This window comes from Salvia splendens, chromosome 20 (assembly GCF_004379255.2).
Source record: "Salvia splendens isolate huo1 chromosome 20, SspV2, whole genome shotgun sequence".
NCBI classification, from domain to species: Eukaryota; Viridiplantae; Streptophyta; class Magnoliopsida; order Lamiales; family Lamiaceae; genus Salvia; species Salvia splendens.
Genome location: NC_056051.1, coordinates 1,158,350 through 1,185,563, shown reverse-complemented (window position 1 = coordinate 1,185,563; position 27,214 = coordinate 1,158,350). Strand labels below are relative to the sequence as shown.

The 27,214-nt window shown below is 34.4% G+C and overlaps 3 protein-coding genes across 17 annotated transcripts; all 3 read right to left on the bottom strand.

Annotated features, from left to right (window-relative positions):
• Positions 1-2,308: 2,308 nt before the first annotated feature.
• Positions 2,309-5,107, bottom strand: LOC121783025. The gene is made up of 4 exons (XM_042181060.1): positions 4,727-5,107; positions 4,119-4,357; positions 3,740-3,888; positions 2,309-2,764 (listed from the first exon to the last, which is right to left on the bottom strand). Exons 1-4 carry the CDS (start codon positions 4,903-4,905, stop codon positions 2,486-2,488), a joined length of 846 nt encoding a protein of 281 aa, XP_042036994.1. The 5' UTR covers positions 4,906-5,107; the 3' UTR covers positions 2,309-2,485.
• A 2,967-nt stretch (positions 5,108-8,074) lies between these two features.
• On the bottom strand, positions 8,075-8,600 carry LOC121782192 (zinc-finger homeodomain protein 9-like). The gene has a single exon (XM_042179929.1). The coding sequence runs from the start codon at positions 8,568-8,570 to the stop codon at positions 8,133-8,135; it is 438 nt and encodes a 145-aa protein (XP_042035863.1). The 5' UTR covers positions 8,571-8,600; the 3' UTR covers positions 8,075-8,132.
• Positions 8,601-13,281: 4,681 nt separating this feature from the next.
• LOC121781903 lies at positions 13,282-26,448 on the bottom strand. 15 transcript variants are annotated; one of them, XM_042179608.1, is made up of 16 exons: positions 26,350-26,448; positions 25,573-25,713; positions 23,260-23,389; positions 22,809-23,012; positions 22,511-22,692; positions 22,261-22,396; positions 22,002-22,169; positions 19,797-20,544; positions 19,609-19,710; positions 19,404-19,507; positions 15,121-15,283; positions 14,308-14,459; positions 13,925-13,996; positions 13,795-13,839; positions 13,564-13,629; positions 13,282-13,470 (listed from the first exon to the last, which is right to left on the bottom strand). In XM_042179608.1, the coding sequence occupies exons 2-8, from the start codon at positions 25,599-25,601 to the stop codon at positions 20,176-20,178; spliced, it is 1,218 nt and encodes a 405-aa protein (XP_042035542.1). In that variant the 5' UTR covers positions 25,602-25,713; positions 26,350-26,448; the 3' UTR covers positions 13,282-13,470; positions 13,564-13,629; positions 13,795-13,839; positions 13,925-13,996; positions 14,308-14,459; positions 15,121-15,283; positions 19,404-19,507; positions 19,609-19,710; positions 19,797-20,175. The 15 variants fall into 15 exon arrangements, with proteins under 15 accessions (XP_042035542.1, XP_042035544.1, XP_042035540.1 ...); XM_042179610.1 differs by having other exon boundaries at positions 19,797-19,898; positions 20,231-20,544; positions 25,573-26,397; XM_042179606.1 differs by having other exon boundaries at positions 25,969-26,397.
• Between the last annotated feature and the right edge of the window lie 766 nt (positions 26,449-27,214).

The window sequence follows — 27,214 nt, the reverse complement described above, 5'->3', positions numbered from 1 at the left end:
TAGGGGCGCTCGATTGGCTAGGGCGTGCCGATCGGCGCCCTATTGGTGTTGTTGCACTCCCACAACCCATAAATCTGCCGGCTTCCGATTTAAAAAAAATTCCACTTTTTTTAATCCTATTTCTTCTTCCAGTTTATACTATAAATACCCTCATATTTTACATTTATTCTACTAGATTTTTTTAAAATTTTCTATATTGTTTTGGCGTTGTAACTTAATTTTTTAAATTAAGTATATTTTGTTTTGCCTTTCATTTATGTTATGTTGGTATTTTGTTTTAATTGATAACACAATAATCAAAAAACATAAAATTAGTGTTGATGTGGAAAACTTGGAGGGAGGATTTATAGAGCAGAAGTTAGGGCGCCATTGCAAGTGTTGGGATTGGAAGATATAATGCTTACATGACAGAAGGAAAATGGAGATAAGCGAATTTATAAGGCGGATTGATAGTCCAATATTATGAATGCTCTAATACTTTATTAACTTTACCTAACATTTTATTAAAATATGTATCTTCGCCAAAATCGTGCACCTTTGATGGACTAGTACATGGTTTACGAATTAATTTTTTACGAAATATTTATTAATCCTTAGAATTAAGGATTAGAAATAATATAATTGTCATGGGTTGGTTAGTATAAACATTGAACAAAGATGAGTTTAATTCTACGAAAGAGAAAATATCACAGCTTGAGAAGTTTGGAACTCTTCGATGAATGTGTTGTTGGATTTTTTTCAACGGTTGATGCTGTGTTGAAATTGTGTTGACACTGTATTGACTTTTTTCTACTATTATTTGGTAATCTGTTAACATTTTCTAACGGTCCAAATCATAGTTTCGAGTTTGTACAATATATAGAGTTTGTATTTTATCATTACCCTTACCATTCATATATATAATTAAGTAATTCATCAATATTTATTTATTTAATAATTAATTAAAATAAATTTATTATATTTATTACTCCATTGGTGTAATGTGATAAAAAAAACGCACCAAAAATAATAATTCAATAATAATATGAAATAAATTTATTTTTACAAATATCAAAAACTTATTAGAATTTTTTCAAATAAAGTTATCTTAATAAAGTATGTTTTAGCTTTATAAATTATTCTTAATTAGTAGTATGTTTGTCGTTTCTTTCTATTCATTTATTTACTGCTATATTTTTTTTAGATTTTGGATTTTGTACATTTCCCATGTACTATTTTATTTAAAATTTTGCATGAAGTAGTATTATTTATCTCACATTTCAAAGCGGAGTATTTATATAACTAGTAATTCAAACAACTTTAAGACTTAAATTATCAATAAGTTATAGTATGAGTAGTATGCAAAACCTTCACACTATGGTGAGTTATATAGTGATAACTAAGCTTTTCATATGAAACAATATTTATATTTATTATTATCGTATTATTTTTTGTTAATATTTAAACTTATATATTGCCTGGTTCATCATTTTTTTATTGTTCACAACTTTAACATTTTGAACATTATAAAGTTTGAGACTAATTATTTCGTATGTATGGTATTTTAGTATTGAACGATAGATATTGTTAAGGTATGGTGGCTCCCTTTAATAAATCCAATAATAATCTAATTAATATATGTGCTTTTATTATTTTTATTGTAAACTCATTTAATTTTATTTTTTTAGTGTTATAAAATATTTTTTTATTTTTAAAGTTCATATAACTATATCGTTTCTTATATTTGTTGATTAATAAAAAATATAACATTAACTCTATCCAATAAAAATAAAATGGATCGTGCAACACACGGGTGTGATACTAGTTGGAATAAATCCCAACTAGCTAGTTTATGCACAACATAAACTTGATCAGAACATCACACTGGGGACAACATGTACTCCGAAAAAGCCAAGACACGATTATATATTAACAATACTAGGTTGATGTTCTCGTTGACTAATCACCAATGCCCAAGATGACATGGTACTAGGTTGCAAAAACCCGCACATATTTATAACTAAATAGTATATGACCAACACCATGATTAATATTACTTTAAGTGATTAAGATATAAATAACTACCGAGATCTCATACTTTGAATAATCAAGCAAAAAGTACATATCAAAATGTGATCCATTCATAATTTCGAACTTATACCACTCTGAAGTGTCTCATCGAAGTTAGTAAGTGACTTTGGATCAACACTAGTACCTTTCGCTTTAGATTATCCACATCTCACTATGTTGAGAATATCATTTACTTTTTTCTACAATTAACAACTAAAAGATTTTCAGTAACCATGAGTCCACCTATAAGTCTATAATATAGAAGTAGGCTTGTTTGCTCCATTGTATTTTATTTTCTATAAATTTAATCAACAATAACTTTAAATGATTTTCTACACTACCAAACATGCGCTTAGAGTCTAATATATTTGTTTGCCAATACAAAACACCTATCTATTTAGCATAATAAAAGATAGATGATATTTGAGTAATAGACCTAGGCAATATTGCTTGTTGGACAAGTGGAAGATATGGCTGCCATGTATGAGATCTGAGACACAGTACCTAAGAGCTCCATAGAGGATTCTTCTCCAAGTTCCTGCCTAGTCAATATCCGACTGGACGGCTCAAATTGAGAGGACGAATTCTGGATATCGTCTGCATCGGGTGATCTCAATGCAAAATAGGAAGCAACTGCATCCATGGTTCCATCAATGAAATCTGACCTTGACATATATTCCTTCAAGCGGCATATAAACTCCGAGTGATTCCTAGCCTTTACACAAAGAACAATACAAATTTACTCAAAATTTTCTTTACAGCAAAGCATTTGTAGATAAGTTGCAAACTAAGACAGCGGCAGAATTACACTATTCCTACATCAGTGTAGTTAGCAAATGATATAGAAACAGAGGCAAAAAGGAAAACTGCATAATCAATCTTTCATTCAACATCATTAATAACTTCACAGTTATTGGAAAAATGCCTCAACTTAATAGATTGGGTGTGGCCCCAAACATTGATCTCGTAGATATGCCCAAAAACACATTTTGGTCCTTTACATTAAGTTTGTTAGCTTTTGGTCCCAAACACAATGTTTCTGTCCACATTAACGGTTCGCCAATACTTAACAGTTAACTAAATTTTGACTTGATTGATGAGTTAAAATATGGACCAAAACATATTGTCGATGACCAAAAGCTAACCCACTTAAAATGTGTAGGACCAAATAGGTTTCTTGTGCAATGTACGTGACCAATTTTGGACTTTACGGAACCGTTAAATATGGACTAAATATTGTTTACGACCAAAAGCTAACACACTTACTATGTCGGACCAAAAAGTTTTTTTGGAGCAATTTTGAACTTTAGGTTTTAAAAGTATATGCAACCACCTTTACTCTTAGATCCCTTAGCAAAAGACAATGCATAGCTAGAAGCCTAGTGGTGGGTCAATGTAACCTCCTTTACTCTTGTAGCCTGCTAGAACTACTAACCAGTAACCACTAAATAAAGTCATAAATTTCTAAGGGACAATACATAAACTACAGTTGTTTCTGAAAATCTAACAGGAAACATACTCATTTCTACAGTTCTACATAGTATGCAAAAATAGCCAAGGGAATTATGAGTGGCATAAATCATTAAAAAAGATCTACAGAGATTACAGTGATTCGAAGATTCCAAGAAAGTCTAAAATGGATCAGCTTTGTTAGGGGATAAATGGAAAATGTTGTAAAGTATAACCCCACCTGTCGATATTCAGGAACTCGCGTTGGCATTTTGAGATAACCCATGTTACTGACTTCATAATCCCATAAAAAAGAAGTATGGTGAACCCACCTATTTTTGGTAATAGACTGAGCATTTCCACCAAACTTGTGGTTGCCAATCACGTAATCTGTTCAAAAGGAGCATATCAAATTCATATCTAAGTTAACGCTGCTAAGAGATATATTGATGTAAACAAAAAGACCACCAGCTTGAACCCGTCTAATATTAAAATATAATGTACAGTTTATAAATCGAACTGAATAAATCCACCTAGTAACTCATTCGAGATAAATAACATCTAGTTATAGAGGACTGCAGGGACAATGATACGATAGAGGCAGTATACACTATACATACCGTTCTCTCGAAGGCTAAACTCCCCAATTCCTTGAAACATGTTCTTATATATTAGGCTGCTCCATGACATGATCGGTCGAGGATATGATTGTAAACCTGAAATAGCATCCTTGTTGCATATAAACGTTACGAAAATAGTGCCCTGATCAACAATAACAGTACCGCCTCCTGTAAACCTTCGGATGACTGGAATTTCATCTCTTAGAACAGCATCAGTTTCAAGAAGTTCCTTAGCTTTCCTATCAAAATATTTTTTCCACACATCAATTTGATTGCACAGATTCTTACTCCACCATGATTTGACAAAACTTAAAACTTCAACACCCCAATACACAATCAAGCCACAGAGGAGCTCAATAATGAAAGACAATCATCAGCAGTTAGCTATTATCATAATTTTTAAAATCCTCTCCCTAAATAAATACAAGCCCTAAGAACTATCATACAAAAGGCAATTATAATTAAATGAAATCGAGACGGAATTAATTGGGGGATATACAGTTCTGATTGAGCTCAAACCTAAAATTTCAACAATCTATTTGAGATTTGAGTCGATCTAAAAAGTAAGAAAAAAGTGAATTGAAGCATAAGGTTTTGTGATTTCTGACCCTGAAACACCCATGACGATGGTGGGGCGGGTGGTTCCGTCGTTGATGATGCACCAGTTTTGAGAGGAAGTCCGAAGCAGCCTCTCTTCCAAGTGTAGCTGCTGCAAAATCGGCATTCCTTTTACCCGGAGAAGATTGATTATCGGCAGCCCAGCGTTTCTTGCCTGAGATGCAGCCATCGCTAAAATTAAACAGTGTTTGCGCTCGGAAAAGCCGACGCCGGGGTCAAATTCAAAGGCGTGACATTGTTGGGGGTGGGAGTGTCACTAGGTGGGGCATAGGGCGGCGCCGTCGAGCAGGAATCGGCGGTGAAATTGGACGGAGGAAGATCTCGAATCAATAGGCAGTAGTGGAATATGTTAATGTGACTGAGAAGCAGGATTCTATTGGGCCCGGTTCTGGACCATATCCCTTATTTTCATTGGATCAATAAAATGACATGTAATTTTAGAAATTTTAAATTAATAATTAAGTTATTTTTTACAAATTAAAAAAATTACAAGATATATGAAAATAGAAAATTGGATAGTATGATAATTTAAAACGATTTAAAATAAAAAAGTATTATGATTTTGGATATGGATTGTATCATTGTATGTGTTGTATTATGATTTGAGCTTTGAGTGAAATGCTAACGTGATAGACTGTCACCAAAAAGTGAACTTGGTACTGTACGATGTATTCTTTTTGTTTCACTTAAGATGTACATATTCTTAAGTGACATGAAATTTTAAGAGGAATTGTTAGTTAGAATAAGTAGAGGTGAGAGAGATTTATTTCAAAATATAGAAAGTGGATATTTTGAGTGGGACAAACTATAAACGAAAGGTGAATATATTGACGAGGGGAGTATATGGGTTAGAAATAGAGCTGTATTGTGGATGACATATGATTCGTCATGAATTTGGATCCAAATAATGTATTTTCAAATTCAAAAATAAATTTTAAATAAACTATAAATTCAGTCCAATGAGTCCAATTTTATAAATATTTTTACGAAACTCGAGAGAACTATTATTAGCGCTAATAAAAGATGCATTAATATTCATACATAGAATTTATTTTTTGTGGGTTATTCATAGTATCTTTGAGAGTTGGGGATACTCTTCAATGTGTAGATGAAAAAGTAGTCTCCATCCTTCTCATACTACTATACATCACGTGTTGAAATAATTAGTCAATTCACACACCAACAACATGCGGATCATATGGATGTAGCTTTGAGGATCATACAATATCTAAGGGCACAATTAAATATGGAATGTTATTTAAGGAGTATAAACATTTCGAAGTTCACGCATATACCGATGAATATTGAGCAAATAAGCCACCTTAATGCTATTTTGACTTCAAGTTTTAATTTTTAGAAGAATTTTTACAGATCATTTGCATATACTATTAGCCAGTTTGAGCAGTGTACATCTTGTTATTCACATTATTGTGGAGTGTAAAAAAACAGGAAAATGAAATATATAAGCGGTGGAGATCAGACAATATGTGTAAACTATAAACAAAAAGAAATTAAGTGACTTTCCTAAATTTGATGCATTACAAACTTCATACTAAGAGCATTCACAATGAGAGCTTATCTTCGGAGCTCATCTCAGAGTCTATCTCCATTTTTTCCTGTCACGTCAGCATGCCCATCCCAGAGTCTATCTCCCTGCAATGAGAGTCCACCCAGAGTCTATCTCAGAGTCCATCTCATTTCCACATCATCACTATTTTTATATATTTCACTTTAATTGTTGATGTAAATTAAAGACAACATAATATGCGGCAAAAAACAAATTTTATTAAAAATAAAATAAAACATCCTACGTTAAAAAACAAAAAAAAAACAAGATAAAGATAGATAAAATGTGAATTGATGTAAAATTGTTGAAGTTCATATCACCGTGGAGAGAAGTAAAATTGAAATAGATAATGGAAATGGATGAATGTGAGAATTGATTGGAAATAAGGTATATATAGTGGATTAAAAATTGAATTAAATTTTAAAAAGAAAAAGAAAAAGAAAAAAGGGTTATCAGTTGGGCCGATCTATCGGCGCAGGGGCGGAGGCGGTGGGGGTGGAGATGGCCTACGAGAGCCGATGGGGAGGCCGATCGCTCGGCCCTTGCGATCGGCCCCCATTGTGGGTGCCCTAAAGAAAAGTATAAAAACACTAAATCAATATTAGGTCTGGAAAATTGTGTGGATTGGGTTGTTATTGGGTCAACTCGACATCGACCCAATCCAATAAGGTCAAACTCTAACTCAATTCGAAATCATTGGATTCTTGTTGGGTCCCAATTCGAAATCATTGTGCTCCGTGCCATGTTAAAAATTGTAAGCCCTGCCATTAATGTTAGTAAGTTACTCCCTCCGTTCCATAGTAATAGAGTCATTTTGTCATTTTGGCACGTTCCATAATAATAGAGTCATTTCTTTTTTTAGTAAAAATCAACACATTTTTTGACACCTACTTTACTCTCTCTTACTTTTTTCTCTCTTCATCTCTCTACCTTTTTCATTTTCAACTTTATTCTCCATTTACTTAACTCACCTAACACAATTTTTCTTAATCTCCGTGCCGAAAAGAAACGTCTCCATTACTATGGAACGAAGGGAGTATAATTTAGCTTGACACAACTTGATAATGACCTGAACATGATATTACACTATAAATTCTGATATCACACAATTAAAACATTGATTATAACATGATTAAAACTTTATTATTATTTAAATCTACATAATAAAATTATCACATAATAAATTTTTAAATAATTAAAATATACTCCCTTCTTCCCAAGGAAGATGATCCCTTTCTTGGGCGACACGAGATTTTTATGCAGCTTTATTATCTGGAGAGAGTAAAGTAAGAAAGTGAAATAAAGTAGAGATAAATGTTATTCCATTTTAAGTAATGAGTTATCTTGATTAGGATAAACCAAAAAGAAAAGTGGATCATCTTCAGTGAGATGGAGGGAGTACTACTTTGATTTCTTAACAAGTAATCCCAAGCCAACCCAAAATCATTGGATTCTTATAGGGTCTCCCGGAAAGGATCCAAATCTATTAAGACGTGATTCAAATTCATGTCAGGTTTTTGTGTCATTAAAAATTGAACGTCCTAATCAATATGCAAATGATTCTCCCAAATCTCTTCTACTGGCCTCTTTACTATTCAATGCTAAGTGCATTCATGGTTCATTTTGAAGGTTCTATAATTGGGTTTTCGGTTGATGAGCTAGAATGCCAACACATAAATGGAAATTGACATTGTTTCCCATTACAAATGTATACATCTAGAACATTACATTCCCATGATACATACACAAAAGAAAGAAAAAGGGTTTTGTTTTAAAAAAAATGTTATTACAAGAGAAGAATTAGAAAAGAAGGTTATTATTATATATGTCTAGTGATGATGATCATCACTGAGAGAAGAAGCATTTCCAGTTGAAGCAGAAAGAGTGGGAGAGTTTTTATGATTGTGCATCCAAACTTTGAAGACTTTCCTCGTAATCCCAATTCCTCTGCAAAACCTCTCGATCTCGTCTTCTTCCTCTTTCCTCTGCAGTTTCCATCCCAACTTGTCTGCGAAGCTCATCATCTTCTCCTTCTGCTCCTCCGTGAACTTGGTCCGGAACCGCTTCTTCCCCGCAGATCCGCCGCAGTCTATCATCTCCGCGGAGACTTTGCGGTGGAAGTTGCGGTGGCAGCCGCACGCGCCGCAGTTGAGGGAAGTGTGTTGTGATGTGAACTCGCCGCAGCCGTCGGTGGCGTAGCTGCCGAGGCTGGCTGCATGGTTCCTCAGGCATTCTTTGTACATGTCGTTGCTGTTTTCGCCTTCCATCTCTAACTCTTTCTTGGTTGAGATATATGATTTGGAAGAGTGAATGGAGAACAACGTGGTAGCAATGAATTATACTGTGCTTTGTTGACCTTAGTATTTACCAAGATAGATTGGTGAGGGGATGTTTGTGTTTCATTTTCTATTTTAATAGCCATAGATGTTGTTCGGTTTGAAAGATTGTATCTCGAAATTAAATATGTAGTGTGTTTGGTTCATGAGATTGAATCTCATAATTCAATCCTAGATGGATAATCATAAGATAATTAGTCATAGCCAACTCCTCTAACTAAAATTGTTTCACAACTCAATCCTAGATTATATCTCGGTACTACTACCTCCGTCTCACAATAAGAGTCACATTTTGCTATTTCGGTTTGTCCCACAATAAGAGTCACATTTCATTTTAACCATAAATGGTAAATAAGCCACGCATTCCACCAACTTATTTCACTCACATTTTATTATAAAACTAATATATATAAGTGGATCCATAGTTTACTAACTTATTCAACTCACGTTTCTTTACATTTCTTAAAACCCGTGCCCACACCAAATATGACTCCTAATGTAAGAAGGGGGTAGTATTTTAGATCGTTTTATGTTACTTCTGTATTTTTAAAATTCAAATTTCTAAAATAAATTGAAAACAATATATCCGTGTTATCTGAAAACAATTTTCATATATTTAATTCTGTATAAAGATTGAGTTTTGCATATATCACAATGTTATAGTAGAATTTTCCAGTAAAATTATTAATTGTCTCCTAAAACAGAAATACCAAGTATTTAAATGCGGTTAATTTATATTAATCTGAAATAAAAATAAATACAAAAATTATATAAACTTAAATGAATTGTAAAAGGCCATAACTGAGAAATTATTCATATGTTTTGCAAAGCAAAGTGTCTTCCTCATCTCACTGTTAATATCCGTTTCTGTAAACACTTTACATTAATTAACCACTTTTTTCAATGAGTTTATATGTAGTATATGATATCATTTAAAATACATGTATGTGAAGGATAATAGAATCCAAACAGATGTTATTTATATCCTTTTTTCCCTCTTGTTTTGTTATTTCAGTAAACTTTAGATTGACCCCTATGTAAAATGAACACTTCTCATGTGGTAAATTATTTATTACTACACCTGCCACGACAAACGGACGATTGACAGCAAGCTTTTGCATTTCCTATTTTATTGAAAATTTATGTTTTTAAATATAATATCTTATTTATTATCAATATGTGAATGTACACAAGAGGAGGGTACATTACAGCCAGCATTTTCATACCTGTCTCTATTGAAAGTTTCAATGTCATTTTTAGTTACTACTGATATGGAAACATTAATTAAAAAACAAACTAGCCAGTTTTCTTCTTTAATTCAACTTGTTAAAAAATTGTGACGGTTTCCTCATATAGAACAACAATAATTTTCCTTTGAACCGAGATAGATTTAATCGAATGTAGAATAAAACTTCTCTTTAGTTACAAAACAGAATGTTGAACCATTCTTCAATGTTTTTTGAGCATGAGTAAACGGCGTTGTTTTGTGTGCAGATATGATAATTGAGAAAAACTAAAAATTAATAATTTAATATTTTATTTTAAAACTTAACGGGACATACCAAAATTTGACCATATTTCATAAATTAAATGACTGTTAGTAATACACATATATGCAACATTATTTAAATCAAGACATGTGTGTGCCATGTCATTAAAATTTGTACACATAGGCCAAATATGGACCCAATCATAATTGCAAAGTTTTTAAACCTGGTGATTTATTATTCTGCTTTTATAAAATATGGTACATAGAATTTGATCAAATTTTATAATTTATTTACAATTTGTCCTATTTGTTTGGCTTCCGAAGATAAAATTATTATTTTATAAAATTTTACACCCAGATTATTATAACTTCCTATAATTGATGTTGGAGGTACAAATGGTATTACTAAATCACAATTATAGCCGTAATATGCAACCAATCTATTTACATTGTGAGTCTAAGTTCATAAGTTGAGTTTAGATATATTAAACAAATAACTATCAAACTCTACTTGAAACCATATGCATTGCTGTAAGTTAATATAAAATCATCGATGTACATTTCAGAAAAACTAAGTCCTTCCTAAGAAAATTTTGTCGCAAGGTACCAATTATAAAATGGCAATTATAATAATAATTTCTCCCTCTCTTTTGGACATGACACATGAACAGATGATTGAGAATTGGTTCAAAACCAATGTATCTATGGTAATTGCCATTAATTATTAGTAGGAATCACATTAATTGTCCCAGTTCATGAACACAAATATTCTCCACTATTTAATTTTACTTCTCTGCCTCATTACATATGGATTAGGATTACCATGCACACATAAATTAATAAATCACATTCAAAACGAAAATAGACATGATTAATTTATGCATCATTCAAATTATGGTATGATAATCATGCACAGATACGATGGCCCATAAACAGTATGGGCATAACTAATGATGAAATTAGATCACATGCAAAAACTATTATACAATAATATCCACACCCACTCTTCCTTGTCTTAGATCAAATGTGTCTGTTAAAATTGGTTACAATCCTCAAACAAAGAGAAGGGTTTCTATAATGTGTTTCACACATTAATTATTGACAAATGGAGTAATTGATAATGGTGTGGTATAGTGGAGATGTCGCTGTATTGGAGAATTGTTGTAAGAACATTTTTTGTCTCCTTTTGTTGGCTCATTTACTATTTCAGTGCACTACAATAAAAAAATATTGTTAAGGACACTTTTTAACGTAAATAAGGATGCTAATTTGAGTTTCTAAATATACCACCAACACTCCAAAAAGCATCATTATTATTGGCGTCCCTACTAAAATTAAAGGACGCTAATGGAAGCATCATAAAAAATAAAAAGATTAAGTTAATTTATTCTTAATTTAGGAACACTTTCTATTGCGTGCTAAATGTTGTTATTTTTAAAAAATTTCCACTAATTAAATCTCATTTTCTACGTCCTTAAAAGATAAGTTTTTTAATCTGCAGTGGTGAACAGATAATTCATAAGGTCTTAGATTCAAGTATTAATGATTACCATAAAGCCTCCAGGTTGAACTAGATTGATTGAAACGTAGGCGGATGTATACTTGAATTCATAGTGTTTATAAATTTCAAAGTGAAGTGTATAGTCTTACAAGGTGCCGGTTCGGTTGTCATAACTAATTATTATATTATAATCCATCTAAGATTGAGTTGTGAGATTCTTCTAGTTGGAGGGGTGGTTATGACTAATTATCACATGATTATCTATCTAGGATTAAATTGTGAAATTGAATATCATGAACTAAACACAACACATATTTGATCCTGATCTGGCAAACCGAGCAGCCCCCAAGTGTTCTGATATCTAAGTATGCAACACTTCTATTGCCCATGCTTGTATATGCATAGGCTTTGTGATCGGAAACCTTGAGTTCTCTGTATAGTTTTCATTTTTACAACCCATTTGAAGTCAGGAGTGCCATTCACTATGCAACAATAGCAACTGCTTTCACCTAAAATTTCTTTGGCATGCTTCAACGTAACAATAAGAGCAGATCTTCACTAAAACTAAAATGATTATTTAAATTTAAAATAATTTTCGCTAGATATGAATATAAAATGAATCAATACAGGTAAGGTTTAATTATTAAGCATCAAACCATTGTTTGTTTGCAAAACAAATAAAAAAGCATTTGTATCATTACATGATGGATACATAAAAGCATATTTTTTTAAGCCGTTGAAACACTCTAAAGATATATACATATGCTTTAAACGCCTTAAAAAATTTATTTGGTAAATTGGAATTGGATTCTTCAATTCCAACACCAATATTTGGTACCGCAAAATACTTTGAGTTACAGTACTACCAATTCCGCAACATGAATTCCATTCCATATCAAAAGTAGATAATTGGATATCTAAATAGTTACTATAAAATTTGGCACCTTCACAAACTACACACTGCTCACCCACTGCATTGTACACACACTACACCGATGGCACTACACACACTGCACAATGCACTGTACACACACTACACACCGATTGCAATGCACACACTGCACAGCCACTGTACCTGAACACCGATTGCACTACACACACTGCACAGCCACTGTACCTGAACACCGATTGCACTACACGGTACACACACTGAACACCGATTGCACTGCACACTGCACAGTACACACACTACACACCACACCGATTGCACTACACTGTACACACACTACACATCGATTGCACTACACACACTGCACTTGTACACACACTGAACACCGATTGCACTACACGGTACACACACTGAACACCGATTGCACTACACACACTGCACTGCACTTGTGCACACACACTGAACACCGATTGCACTACACGGTACACACACTGCACACCGATTGCACTACACTGTACACACACTACACATCGATTGCACTACACACACTGCACTGCACTTGTGCGCACACACTGAACACCGATTGCACTACACGGTACACACACTGCACACCGATTGCACTGCACACACTGCATAATTTCTTCAAACTCAACTTAACCCTATTTTCTAAAAACAACTTTTTCAATAATCAAGTTTAGCCTGAAATGAAAAGGATATTGGAGTCTATGGAATTTCTAATCAGACTAGTTGGCTTCATAAGAAGTAGGGAATGAAAAATGGACAGGTTTATGATTAATTGTACATCAGATGCGATCACTCCAATACTAATTAGATAATTAGATCCAGCTAGTTTAGTGTTCAGAAAACATAGCAAAGTAATAAGGTGCAGAATCATAAAAAAAGAAGCTTATTTCGCTTTACAAGAACTGGGATCTGCACCCATCTCTGGCTCCTGTTAAATGTGTAAAGGCACATCACATATAGAAACATGTAGAAACCACAACAAAATGAACACAAAACTAACACCAGCAGACAAATTACTTACATGTAGAAGCTCCCACCGTTCTGTTGCCAAATTTAATATTTCGATTTTACCATCATCATAATCAACCTAATTAAAGTCATGAAATAGCCAGAATAAGAATATAGAGATATTAATCACAATGCAGGACCCAATTTAATTATGCATATCTGGATCAAGAAATCAACACTGCACACCGATTGCACTGCACACACATTGGAGAATCCCCATGTACGTCGAAATAAGAAATCTTACCTGGTGGAAAAGTCGTCAAAAGCCATAATTTTGCCTTTGTAAAACCTACAAACAGGAACAAATCTTGAAGGTGTAAGGACGCGTCAGAATGAGAAGTTTAGCGCTCCTAGCTATAACTATTAGTACTTACGTCTGATCAAGAGGCCACCAAACCTTTATCCTGCATCCGACCATCTCTTCACCAACAGATTCGCTTGCAGCTCTTAATATGGAAATGAAACAACAGTTGAAGCTGAATTCAATATGATATATACCAAAAATTGAAAGTGTATAAACATATATTAAATGCACACATCTATCTGTATGGGCCCTTACTCGTGTATTGCAAATAGAACAGAAGCATGCACCAATAATAAAGGTAAGTTATGAGTTCGAGAAAACAAAATAATTTCGTGCAGATTCGTGCCGGATTATCGTGTCGTATCGAAAGACATTCTACACATCGTGCTTCTCTAAAATCATAGGGTTTAAGAAGCTCAGCCCCGTACTCTGACAAAGGGAAAGTAAGCTTACATCAAGTCTTTTAATAAGCTCTTCTGTACAATCATAGGGTTTATGAAGCTCAACCCCGTACTTCATTAGAAATTTCTTCAACTTCTCAACAAGTGATGAATCTGGGGCACCAGCATCACTCATGTTTCTGCTGAGAGAATGAAGTCCTATCTCTAAGCAGTGCAAAAAATTTTTTTAAAAAAAGAGAAAGAAATGCACAAAATGTGTAGAGGGGTTGTTTTATAAGTGACAGATAAACATGCAGCAACAACATAGAGAGAATCTTTTACATTTCATTGTCTAGCAAACAAAAGTAGTAGCAATTTTAGGAAAAACGCCATTAATAAGAGAGAGTAACTCAAAACCGTTTTTTTAATTGATATATTTCTGTGATTGCAGTAACCATGTATTACATTAAACTAGTAAATTAATTGCTCTTACTCCTTTGTGGTTGCAGTAATTTTCAAATAGGATAATTCGTCAGCATTTTCTGTTTTTACTAGCTCTCATTTCCTTTTTCTTAAAAGATTCTATTCATATTATCAACCGAACACAGTGTAAACTGAAAGGCACATTCAAACGAAACAAGAGACTATCTCTTACAAGAAAGTGAAATGCAACAAACATTTAGGTGCAATCTCAATATCCCCTGCACAAACTGGCACTCTCAATATTTTAGCGTTTGCGCATGGTTATGTATAATTTAGACAAGAAGTGGACCGGAATGATTACATTTCTCTATTAACTTCCAGTTTATTTAATACTTTCGATTTCGCTTTTCAGTTGTATATTTAACAATATTACCAGAGAAATAGAAATTCCGCAGAGCGATACCATTGTAGCCAGGAGAGGAGAAAATGCATGAACAAACAGTATTCTCAAGCATATAACACAAGTCCCTTCTGGTTCTTTTTTCTGAGTTTATTTTCCGTACCACAACATAGGACAATCATCTTCAGCTGATCCACAGGATCGCGGGTCGACGGCAGATTATTATCTGTGAGAAAGCAAAAATTAACATTATTAGATTTTAATAAATAGTGGGATATACAAGACAGACTCTATAATTAGATTGAACAATAATACAAACTGTAAGCAGAGCAACCTCACAATAAAGCAGGGCAGAAATGTCACTATGCATAACATATAATTAAAATCTCTCAAGATGGAAAATTCTGCTCATCTCTGGAGTTTAGAAATTCTGAAAAATTAAAAATAATAATACTATTTCTTAATGGGTTATTCATATCCAACCCGAACCCAAACCGAAATTATAGGGTTCTTAACGGGTCAACCTGATAAGGACACGGACACAGGAAAGCTTGACCAAAACCCAATAATTTCGTGTCGGATTGTGCGGATTCATGCCGGACTATCGTGTCGTGTCAAAAATTGTCAGCCCTAGTAATAGAAAAGGAAGTAGTAGGTTCTTCAGGCACACAAGCAGAGAAAGAAAGAGAGAGGATAGGAGCCATGTTTAAGTAGTTCTGAAGTTATGCATCGGAAATATCAAGGACAGTTCTAAAAGGAGGTAAGCTTTCAAATATAACAACTTTGTGCAAACATGTCGGCCCAAAACCAACAATTTCATGCGAATTCGTGTCGGATGATCGTGTTGTGTCAAAAATTGTTAGCCCTATTAATAGAGAAGGAAGTAGTAAGTTCTTCATGCACACAAGCAGAGAAAGAAAGAGAGAGGATAGGAGCCATGTTTAAGTAGTTCTGAAGTAATGCATCGGAAATATCAAGGACAGTTCTAAAAGGACGTAAGCTTTCAAATATAACAACTCTGTGCACACATGTCAGTCGACATATATGCTTGAAAATATGCATGATTTTCAGGAAGATAACCGCAATATAACAACTCTGTGCATACATGTCAGTCGACAATTTTATTACTTGGTGAGAAGATGTTCGGTCTCAAATTTCAGAGTTCATGAGGATCCTAGATCAGTTGTCTTCATGAGCTATTGTTTTGAGTAGATTTGAACGAATTAATTAAAATCACCCATATTGAAACTGAGCTCAGCATACCAATCGAAGACATGTTGTCATTGGAATCCTTAAATCAGTGGGTGGAAAGTTATACTTCAACATTTTACATGTCATTGGGATAAAGAGACAATCTCTTTCGATTTCTTGTTATCATTCATATTCGGTCATAATTCCATTTGAACTACTAGTATTTGGTTTAGTTCTTCTTTATTCCGACAGGCCAAGCATAATAAAATATAAAATGGAAATTGCGTCACTTGTCTTATTAGGAAACAAAGTACTCCCTTCGTCCCAAGGAAGTTGACCCCTTCCTGTGCGGCAAAAGATTTTATGCAATATACTTGTGCTCCAACTTATTGCTATAACTCCCTACTCCTAAACACACGTGGAAAATGCGAGCATGGATTTTAAAGTGCTTATTTTGTTAAAATCGTGGTCATAAATTTTTTCTAGATATGGTCATCTCATTGGCCTAAAACACATTTATTGTTTGGCAGTGTTGTTAGGCGTACAAGGCGGACCGAGAAGATTTGTTCGGTGCGATAAGGGGGCGCCACATGAACCGGGGTGCACAAATTTTTCAACTATTGCAAAACACATGAACACTTCATGAAGAGAGATATATTTAGTATGTAGGATTGAATGCAGTCATGGAGCGTAAGATTTTTTGATATTGAGACACTTAACTGGAGGTGAAAATGATATATTAAATAATCTTTAGTTCCAAAAGGTAAGGTATTAATTAGTGGAATGAGGCTATAAATTAGGTTTCTTTATAATATTAAAAGGAACATTACTTAGGCATAATAACAATAAATATGAACTTATCTTCTTTCTTTCCTAGCACACTAGCGCCCCAACCGCCTCCCCCGGTGTCCTAGCCTCGCCCCAACTGCCCCCAACACACCCTGCTCGCCCCGGTCACCTTGTGGCGACGAAAACCGCGCTTTGTGCGCCCAGACACACCCCTAACACTGTTGTTTGGTTAGATGGCATTGTTTGCTCGCAATTTTTTCCCACTTAATGAGAATTCTAGGTCACTTGTCTCAAAGCACAACCCTAGTATTTTTTTTAGTATATTTGTGGATTTCCGGTCTAGTCGATGACGCTACATACGTTGATGGTGTGGATTTTCAGGAACAATTTCCTCACTTCAATGGTTCAGCCCTTGAGGACAAGGCTAGGGACTCTTTTTGGGTGGGGGTGGGCATTATCTATAAGGAAGGTTCAGGTGTATTCACATATGAGGGAAAGAAAAGGCAACAAACATACAGGATCCAACAGAAATATTTTATTTCACTGTTTTAGTTTATTGAGAGAAGTTTAAGTTAGGAGGAAATAAAACATAATTATGGATTGGGATGTCTTAGTTGGTCACTGAGATCAGTTCTAACTATAAAGGCTTGGACATGAGACTTATGTCTGTAAGTGTAGTAGTGTACTTTGCAAAAGAAGAGCTGCCTTAGATTTTCTCAAATATTCCTGTTACCAGGAAATATGTGTCATTAGCAAGACGAACAGACGAAGAGAGGTTGGAGAAAAAGATGTCAAAAAGGATTTTGTACCAATAATATGGGTAGAGGCACCTAAATCCCACATTCAAGAGTTAACCCTAATTTTTGGTTTTTTTTTCGAGACTAAACTAGCAACTTTTTTCGAGAGTAAACTAGTGACTGGATTCGAATTCGCTCCAGTACCATGTAGAACATTAATATAGAGATATGTGAAAAAGTATAAAAACATAGTAGAGAAAAGTAGTAGGTGTATCTCATGACCGATGTACGATACTTATATTCTATAACATAGCCAAATCAAACTTGTTTCTAGTCTAAATTAACTTATCCAAAAAAAACTCAATTTATTTAACTAATATTTAAATACATACATATATATATAGGCGAAAGTTATTATCAGTCCCCTTCTTATTGTTAGTACGTTAGTCCACTGCATTTACTGGACGTATAAAATTACTAAATTTGTTGTGCCAACTCGTACTGAACCCCAGTAGATTTCATTGTTTTGTGAACTATGAGTGCTGTAAATTACACAACAGATTCAGTAATCTTACACAATGGATTCAGTACACAGATGGACTAACAATAAAAATGACACTAATTTGAACCTCTCGTTATATATAATACTGTACTACATATAACATGGATTCATATTGTGGCCCAACTAGCTTACCTCAAATATAAAACTGAAACAGCTACGAAGTAAAAGTTGAACAGGTGCAATCTATTTCAACCTTTATGTAAGTAGTTCCAGCAGAGATAAGTACGTCAGTAATAAAACCTCAAAAATCAGATATGCATCTCCAATCTCATATCCTCCATATGTAAGCCCCTAGGTACGCACGATGATCTCATATTTTTCTCTGAAGTCTATACAATATGCATCGTCCCCGAGGTCCAACATCTAGCTACCGCCTACGCTCATACTTCAGATATTGACTTAATGGGTCCGCTCTAAAAAATTTTTTCCCTTTTTCTCAAATTCTGGTGGATCAATAAATTAAACCAAAAAATTTGCTTTATCTGTTTAGTTGGGCTAACGTATTTAATACTCCCTCTGTCCCCAAAGAATATGCACTTTGAGTTCGGCACAGGTTTTAATGTAAAATTGGTAAAGTAAGAGAGGGATAGGGAGAAAAAGTAATTAAAGTATTGTTAATGGAGAATGGGTCCAACCTCATTAGAGTGAAAAGACTTTTCAAAATTAGAAAGTGTATATTTTTGTGGGACGGACTAAAAAGGAAAGAGTGCATATTCTTGTGGGAAGGAGGGAGTAATGTAAGGCTGCAAATGATCTAGAAGCAGCCACCATGAAAGAGTGTGTAATTGCAAGCACTTGGTGCACAACAATTCACTGATAGGGGAGCACTTGGTGGGTAGTAATTCACTGATCGAGTCCTCTCAATTTTTTTCAATCTTTTAGGCTCAGTCCAGTTTTGCACTGAACCAACAGAAAACTCACACTCCTACAATCGCCTTAAACATATAACTAAAAGATTATTTTTTACAAGGGGAAAATACCTTTATGGATATTGAAAAAGACATGTCGAGATAACTTTAACTCTGAGTTCCAAAATATCAAATGAAAAAAGGATAACAAGGTCAGACCTCTTCCTTGGACGTGGCGCACTTCCTTTTTGGTTTTGCTTAGATACTTCAACAGATCGGGTTTCATCTTGTGAAGACACATGCCTACATTTAGAAGCCAGTATCTGCTAAGACCATAAAGTTAGGGGTTAAATACTTGAATACAGAGAATAACACCATAACCATTGAGTAAAGTGCTTAGGATATATAAAAGGTTGGTGATTACCATGATATCTTCTTTTAGGTATTCAGAAATGACAGTCTTTCTCCTGCTTTTCTTCACAAGAGATACCTTCGTGAAAGACCCTTGCCCTTTTTCAGAGTGGTTCTGAATTCCATTAGGATGCTATCATGTTAGTTGGTTGGCCAAAATCAATGTAAAGTTCTTAGAATCTATAAAGGGTTGGTGATTACCATGGTATCTTCGTTTAAGTCTTCAGCATCAACAGCCTTTCTCCTGCTTTTCTTCACAGGAGATCCCTTCATCAAAGGCCTTTTCCCTTTTCCAGAGCGTCTCTGTATTCCATCAAGATGCAATCATATCATGTTAGCTGGTTGGTTTTTGATTTAGAGATAGTGGCAAAATCATCAATCACGGCTAACAAGAAAAGGACCATAATTGATTCGCAAGGGTATCAGAGAGAATTGTAACTACCACATGAATAAAAATGATTTCATCTTATCGGACAGTGGTTCCCTAGGTATAGTAAGAGCACTATCTCATTGCATTATTATTTATTAAATTTACTACACAAATATTAAATTTACTACACAAATATCGGACAGTGGTTCCCTAGGTTTTGGTTTTTGCTGGAAAATTAATGTTCTTATTCTTTTTATGAACAGACTTCATCGACTTCCAATCAATCAACATCCAGAAAGGATCATAGCCCTCCTCTGCTTTCTGTAGAGAACTTGGTCTTCGAATTCTTTTTCTCCCAATATGCAATTCTTCGGGTTTTTGTTCCTGTTGCCCGTGCATTGCTTTGCCTGCTTCATCAGGATCATCAAAACAATGAGATGTCACCCCTTGATTTTCATAGTACAGTTTGTTTTTTGAATTTTGTGTTCCATTGCCCTCACTTAAGTTACATAAATCAGCTTCTGTTTCTAATCCAGATTTGCCCGGATATGAAACATTTTCAACAGTATCGTTTGAGCCCTGTAAAATAAAAAATTGGTGGCAAAAGCAGGTCATCACATTTGCTCTGATAAACATTTTCAACAGTACTTAATTAATTATGTTCTACTACAAGGAATATCATATTTAGTTAACAGATGAAAGCATTCAGCAGTGAAAGATAACAATACCAAAAATTACAAAAGATATCAGGAAATTCTACTAATATTAACCATATAGGGTGCATAGCCTCAAACCCTGAAAGTCTAAAACTACAGGTGAGTTAGAAATAGATCTATATATATGGAATATCTTGTAGGGGTAGTTAGTGCTTTCCTAGTTCTGTTAGGATAATTGTGCATGAATAGGTGCTATGATCAGTTGCTGAATAGTAAATATAGACAATTTACCCAAATTATGTTTCTACCTTTCATTTGACAGAAATACTTGATTGCTAAATTCAGTGTGATAGTTAAATATATCCCAGGCATAAAACTAAACCATGCGTTTCATGGAGATCGTTAATTTAAGCTATGTATGTTGGTTGTATAGCAGGTCCAGAAAACCAGGATAAGGCACCATCAATGACATAACTGGAGTGCCCCTCATACTAGGAATAGTCTACAAAAACTGAGTTAAAGAACCTTTTATGGAAATCAAGATAACAAAAGGCACCAACTTTCTAGTTGAGTGATATTGTCAGGGAACAGAATCATGCAAAAGCATTAGTCATCACTTTCTAGTTGGGTTGTAGAGGTAATGCAGTAGCATGATAATAAAATCAGTAAAAGGCTATTGCATATGATAGTACTAAATGCAAAATCCTGCCAACAGGAATAGAGATCCCATAACTACCTATACCCAACTTCCTATCTTTTAAAATTCTTATCGGCATTCCTTACGGCCTTTCCTTATAAAAATCAATATTTTACTCAAGATTGTATCTGCTTGCTGGACACTGGTCCAAAACATGTTATGTTGTTAAAAGCTTTTGCACTTTCTGAAAACATTTGATAATTATAATTTAAAAGGAGAAACAAACTCTCTTTTTCATGAAGTCCCAAGCTATAAAAGGCATCATCCTAGAGCAAGACACTAGACATGATAATGAGATTAAACTCTTGGATGAGGGCAGGTAAACACAAGAAAATTATGTGTCTTCTGCTGTTTCAGATTTCCAGGAATCTAGTGTTAGACTGTTAGTTACATACTGATGACCTATTGACTGGCTATAAAAGAAAAGAGACAGAATATCTTCTCCAGACTAAATTGACAGGGACAAAGATACATGCTGCAAATAGGCAAATTGCAACATAAAGACTCTAGTTTGTCTTTGACCTCAGAAAGCTTCAGTGTAAGTCAACAAGGTAAAGCATGGAATCTTATGTACCACACATAAATGACAGAAACAGCTAAGCTTTGGCATTGTCTACTAATTTGCTTCAATTTAAACCACAGGAAAAAAAAATGTAAATCTGGTAAGGACTAAGGTGACAAACCATTATGTGCTTTTGGGTTACATCCTGAAAAAGTGATACAACTGCTTCAGCATAATCCTCAATTGGAACATCTAAACATCTTACTGCTTCTGGAAGATATGTTTTGAGGTCAGAAGAGCAATTCTTCAATGTGTTCTCTGCCAGCTTGAAAGAAACTGGTGCAACATTCTGAACAAAAAGAACAATTCATTTCAATAAGACCAGGAGACAGTAATATGGCATGAAAATCGTAGAAACTTACAAGATAAGATAGAATTACCTGATTCTCCCTTCTCAAATTATTAAGAAGGATCTTAACAAGCACCAATGAGAACTTATCATTGTCCACATTATTGTGAATGATCGTCATCATAATTTTCTCCATACTTATGAAAACTTCATGAGGATGTTCAGTTCTAAAGTAAGCAAACAATATATATCAGTGGTAGACATAGTAACTAATGAATATAATACCATGACAGTGACTATCAAGCAACTATATGACAATAACTATAACAGATGGCTCTTACCTAATTCCATTTAAGAATAGGTGAAACATGTGATCAATAGTGTTATACAACTCGAGGTCCAGCATCATCACGCATGACTGACTAAGTGACATAGATTTAAGGATAGACACGACTTTTGAATATACTCGCCCATGCATGAAAGGCAACCTCTCAAAAGCACTATTAGCAATATAGAAAAACTCCTGTAATTAATTTAAAGGTTCGTCGATTAGGCATCAAAACTGGGGAAAGAGAAAAGTGAAGAAGAAGAAGAAGAGAAGATGATAATGATGAGTACTTCATGACATATACAAATTACCTTCATACTGTCGTCCCCAAATGATTCATCAGGTGCTAATATCTTTATGATCAGACTGATACAAGAGGCCACTGAAACTATTATATCTAATTTATTGTGCTTTATAAGATCCTCTGTAATTAGAGCTTCTTTAGACGGTTGAAGAAAAGCCTCCACCAGTTTCTTGTGCTCTAGAGGTGTTTTTAATAAAAGATACTCCAAATTCTGACAGGCAATAAAATCAAAAATCAAAACATAGCAGATCCAGGAAGGGATCATCAGGCTAGAAGTAACAATGATATCGAGTTTTTAACCAAAATGAACAAACAGATTTAAATGCAGAATTGAGCATACACATTCTTATAAGGAAAATTGCCATTTCTCAAAAAACATTCGTACCTACTGACTTAGCTTGCTTCAATTTGAAAAAAAAATCGAGAAAAAGACTCTGAGAAAGGGAAAGTAAGCTTACATCAAGTCTTTTAATAAGCTCTTCTGTAAAATGATAGGGTTTGAGAAGCTCAGCACCGTACTTCTTCAGAAATTTCTTCAAGTTCTCAACAAAGGATGAATCTGGGGCACCAGCATCACTCATGTTTCTGCTGAGAGAATGAAGTCTCTAAGCAGTTCAAAATTCAAAAAAAAAAAAGAAAGAGAGAACGAAATGCAGAAATGTGAACAGGGATTTCTTTATAAGTGTGACAGATAAGCATGCAGAAACAACACAAAGAGAATCTATTACTCCCTCCATCCCCAAAGAGTATGAACATTTTTAATGCATAACTGGAAAAGTAAGAGAGATAGAAAGAAAAAGCTTTTAATGTATTGTTAATGGAGAATGGGTCTCACAGAGAATGCGGTTTCTAAAATTAAAAAGTTCATACTTTTCATGGACAGACTAAAATAGTTCATTCTTTTATGAGACGGAGGGATTACATATCATTGTCTAGCAAACAAAAGTTGTTGCAATTTTAGGAAAAACGCCATTAATAAGAGAGAGAAACTCAAAAACATTTTTTTTAATTGATATATTTACTTTGGTAAGTGAAATCCAGTGAGAATATAAAGTGCTCAGAGTGCTGTTAATACTTAATCATCTGTTGCAGTAATCTATTCAGTACTAGGTAACAATCAGAATTTGACAGTACACGGAATTCTCAATATATTAATGTGATTGCAGTGACCAGGTATTACATTAAACTAGTAAATTCATTGCTGTTACTCCTTTGTGATTGCAGTAATTTCCAACCTGGATAATTCGTCAGCATTTTCTGTTTTTACTAGCTCTCATTAATACCTTCATATTACTTTCCAAACTACTCCATAAGGTCAAACTTGTTTCTCATTAATTCAATAAAATGATAAACACAGATATTGTGTTTAATACAACCTCCCTATTCTGTGCCTTCATTTGTTTTCCTTCTTTTTTTTCCTTTTATGTCTAATTTAAACTTCACTTATATTAAGCTGCTCCAGGTTTACCCTTCTGTGCTATTTTTCTCTCTCTTTTTCATGCACGTGTTGGAAACCTGCCTCATCTAGAACCTAACAGTGTAAACTGAAATGCACATTCAAACGAAACAAGAGACTATCTCTTATAAGAAAGTGAAATGCAACAAACATTTAAGTGCAATCTCAATATCCCCTGCCCCAACTGGCAGTTTATATCCCCCAGCAGTACTGTAACTTATTAAAGCCTTACACCATGAAAACAGGTATGAATAGGCTGCTTCTTCATCAGCGCAAATCTATAACTGTATATTTTAAGCAAAAATTTAAGAGTCCAAATCTACTCAGTAACATTCCAAACTGGAATTTCCAATATCTTATTCCATCTTTCTTAAATCCATAGAGACAACAGAGCCAGTGCCTCATCCAAACATGCCAGTTTGTGGATGAACCCGGTCACTCACATACATATAGGTTATGTATACCTATGAGCTACAAGGATCGTGGTAGATGAAGGTACACTTGACCCTACCTAGCTTTACGAGTTGAATTGCGGTCTCTCCTTCTTAAGCAATACTTACATGTATTGATTAGTAAATAGCAATTGGTAAACAGTAAAAAATATTTAAAAACAATATGAGTACCAATAATTTTTTAAATAAGAACAAACCATTTTGTGCCACCATCTAAACCATGCAATGTCTTTAAAAGGGACATGATTTTCATGATTTTGGGGAAAAGAATGAACAAAAGGGGGGGAAAACAGACCAAAAAATGAATAGACATGTGAAAATGGAAAGTAATATAAGAAGTATCAATAATCTCTCCTTTCCTAAGGTACGTGTTTCTCATGAAAACCAATTTTATTCCCTAACCAACTTGAATATTACATGGCCACCTTTAAGAAATGATTTCAACAACAAAAAGAAATGAAATGATTTCCATTGGAACCTTGCTCAGACCAACTAAAATTGTGCCTAATTTTTATTAAATTCATGCAGTGAGTATAAGTCCAGAATCAAAACTGAGTCTTGCAGACCAGTGAAAAAGATTATTTGCCTGGAGAAGCTTAAATTCACTGGATCTGCTAAATGTGCTGTGAAGTATAGAGAAGCTGCTTATCAAGAATCTCTCTTGTATGCATCTTTCTAATGCATCACTTTTGCTGTGATCCAGCAATATTTTAGCTTTCAAGCATGGCTAATATAGAGAAGAAGTGCACCGGAATGATTGCATTTCTCTATTAACTTCCAGCTTATTTAATACCTTCGATTTCGCTTTTCAGTTGTATATTTAACAATATTACCAGAGAAATATGAATTCCGCAGAGCGATACCATTGTAGCCAGAAGAGGAGAAAATGCATGACCAAACAGTAGTCTCAAGCATATAACACAAGTGCCTTCTGGTTCTTTTTTCTGAGTTTATTTTCGGTATCACAACATAGGAGAATCATCTTCAGCTGATCCATAGGATCCCTGAGAAAGCAAAAATTAACATTATTGGATTTTAATTAAACAGTGGGATAAACAAGACAGACTCTAGAAAGCAGGGCAGAAATGTGAGTATGCATAACATATAACGAAAATATGGAAAGTTCTGCTCATCTCTGGGGAGTCAGTATCTAGAGTTTAGAAATTCTGAAATATTAAAACTAGAAGGAGAAAAGGAAATCAGCAGTTTCATGCCATATTTACAGAATTTCACATGCTATCAAACACTAAAAACCTTACTCTGAAATTATACTGCTTAAAATCTATTGTCAGTCAGACTATTGATGATTCAAAACCATTCTGCGAGCAATTACATTATTTTGCTAATTATTATTGGCTAGACTACAATTGTCTGTTTTTCTGCTTTGTAGAAACGGACATCTTCTCGATCATAAAATTGAAACAGAAACAATACAAATGGACAATCTTCACTAGGTTTCGCCTGAAATGAATTCACAGTGGACGCTAAGGAGCAGCGAAAAATAAGAGGGGGAAGGGGGAATAGGCGGCGAAATACGCCGCCTTGACTGGTCTCAGGGGTGAGGTGGCGGCGGCATGTGAACTAGTTTGAGCCATGAGCAATGAAATATGATGAGGAAGGGGTGCGGCGGCGGGATTCACCAGTTATGGTGGCGCTACGCTTCTTTTTCTGCAACAGTTCCCGTCGTCCTTTTATGTTTAAAATGTAATTAGCGCAATCCATTTACAACGCCAACTAAGGTAATTTGCATTGTAAATTTGTACTCTCTCCGTGCCATAGAAATTACTGGTACTCTGGCCGTCCCATAGAAATTACTTTTAATGTGAACACAAGTTTAGTTTTAAGAAATGTAAAAATATTAGATTGAAAAAGTTGACGGGGTATGAGACCCACTTTTTTATATTAATTTTATAATAAAATGTGAGTGAAGTGAGTTAGTAGAATGTGAAACCTACTATTTATAGTAAAAATGAAATGTGACTCTTATTGTGAGACAGAGCAAATAACAAATTGTGACTCTTTTTATGGAACATAGAGAGTAGCATTTACTCCCTCCGTCGGTGAATAGAAGTCTCATTTCTTTCCGGCACGAGTTTTAAGAAATATAGGTGGAAGAAAGTTAGTGGGATATGGGTCTCACTTGTATATATTAGTTTAAAATTATATGTGAGTAGCATGAGTTAGTGGAATGTGAGGTCTCTTTACCATTTATAGTAATTATGAACCGGAACTCCTATTCACGAAATGACCAAAAGGGAAAAACGGGACTCCTAACAAGAGGGAGTATAATTTTATATGTTACATAGGCCTGACAAAATAGATATTGGATATTGGATACCCAAATCCAAATATGAAAAAGTCGGGTAATTGGATACCTGAAACCTGATTTTTCGGGTATCGGATCGGGATCGGGTAGTGAGAATTTTGGATGATCCGATATCGGGTTACCCGATACCCAATCGGGTATACTCGAATTATCCGATTTGTTTTTTTAAAATTAATAAA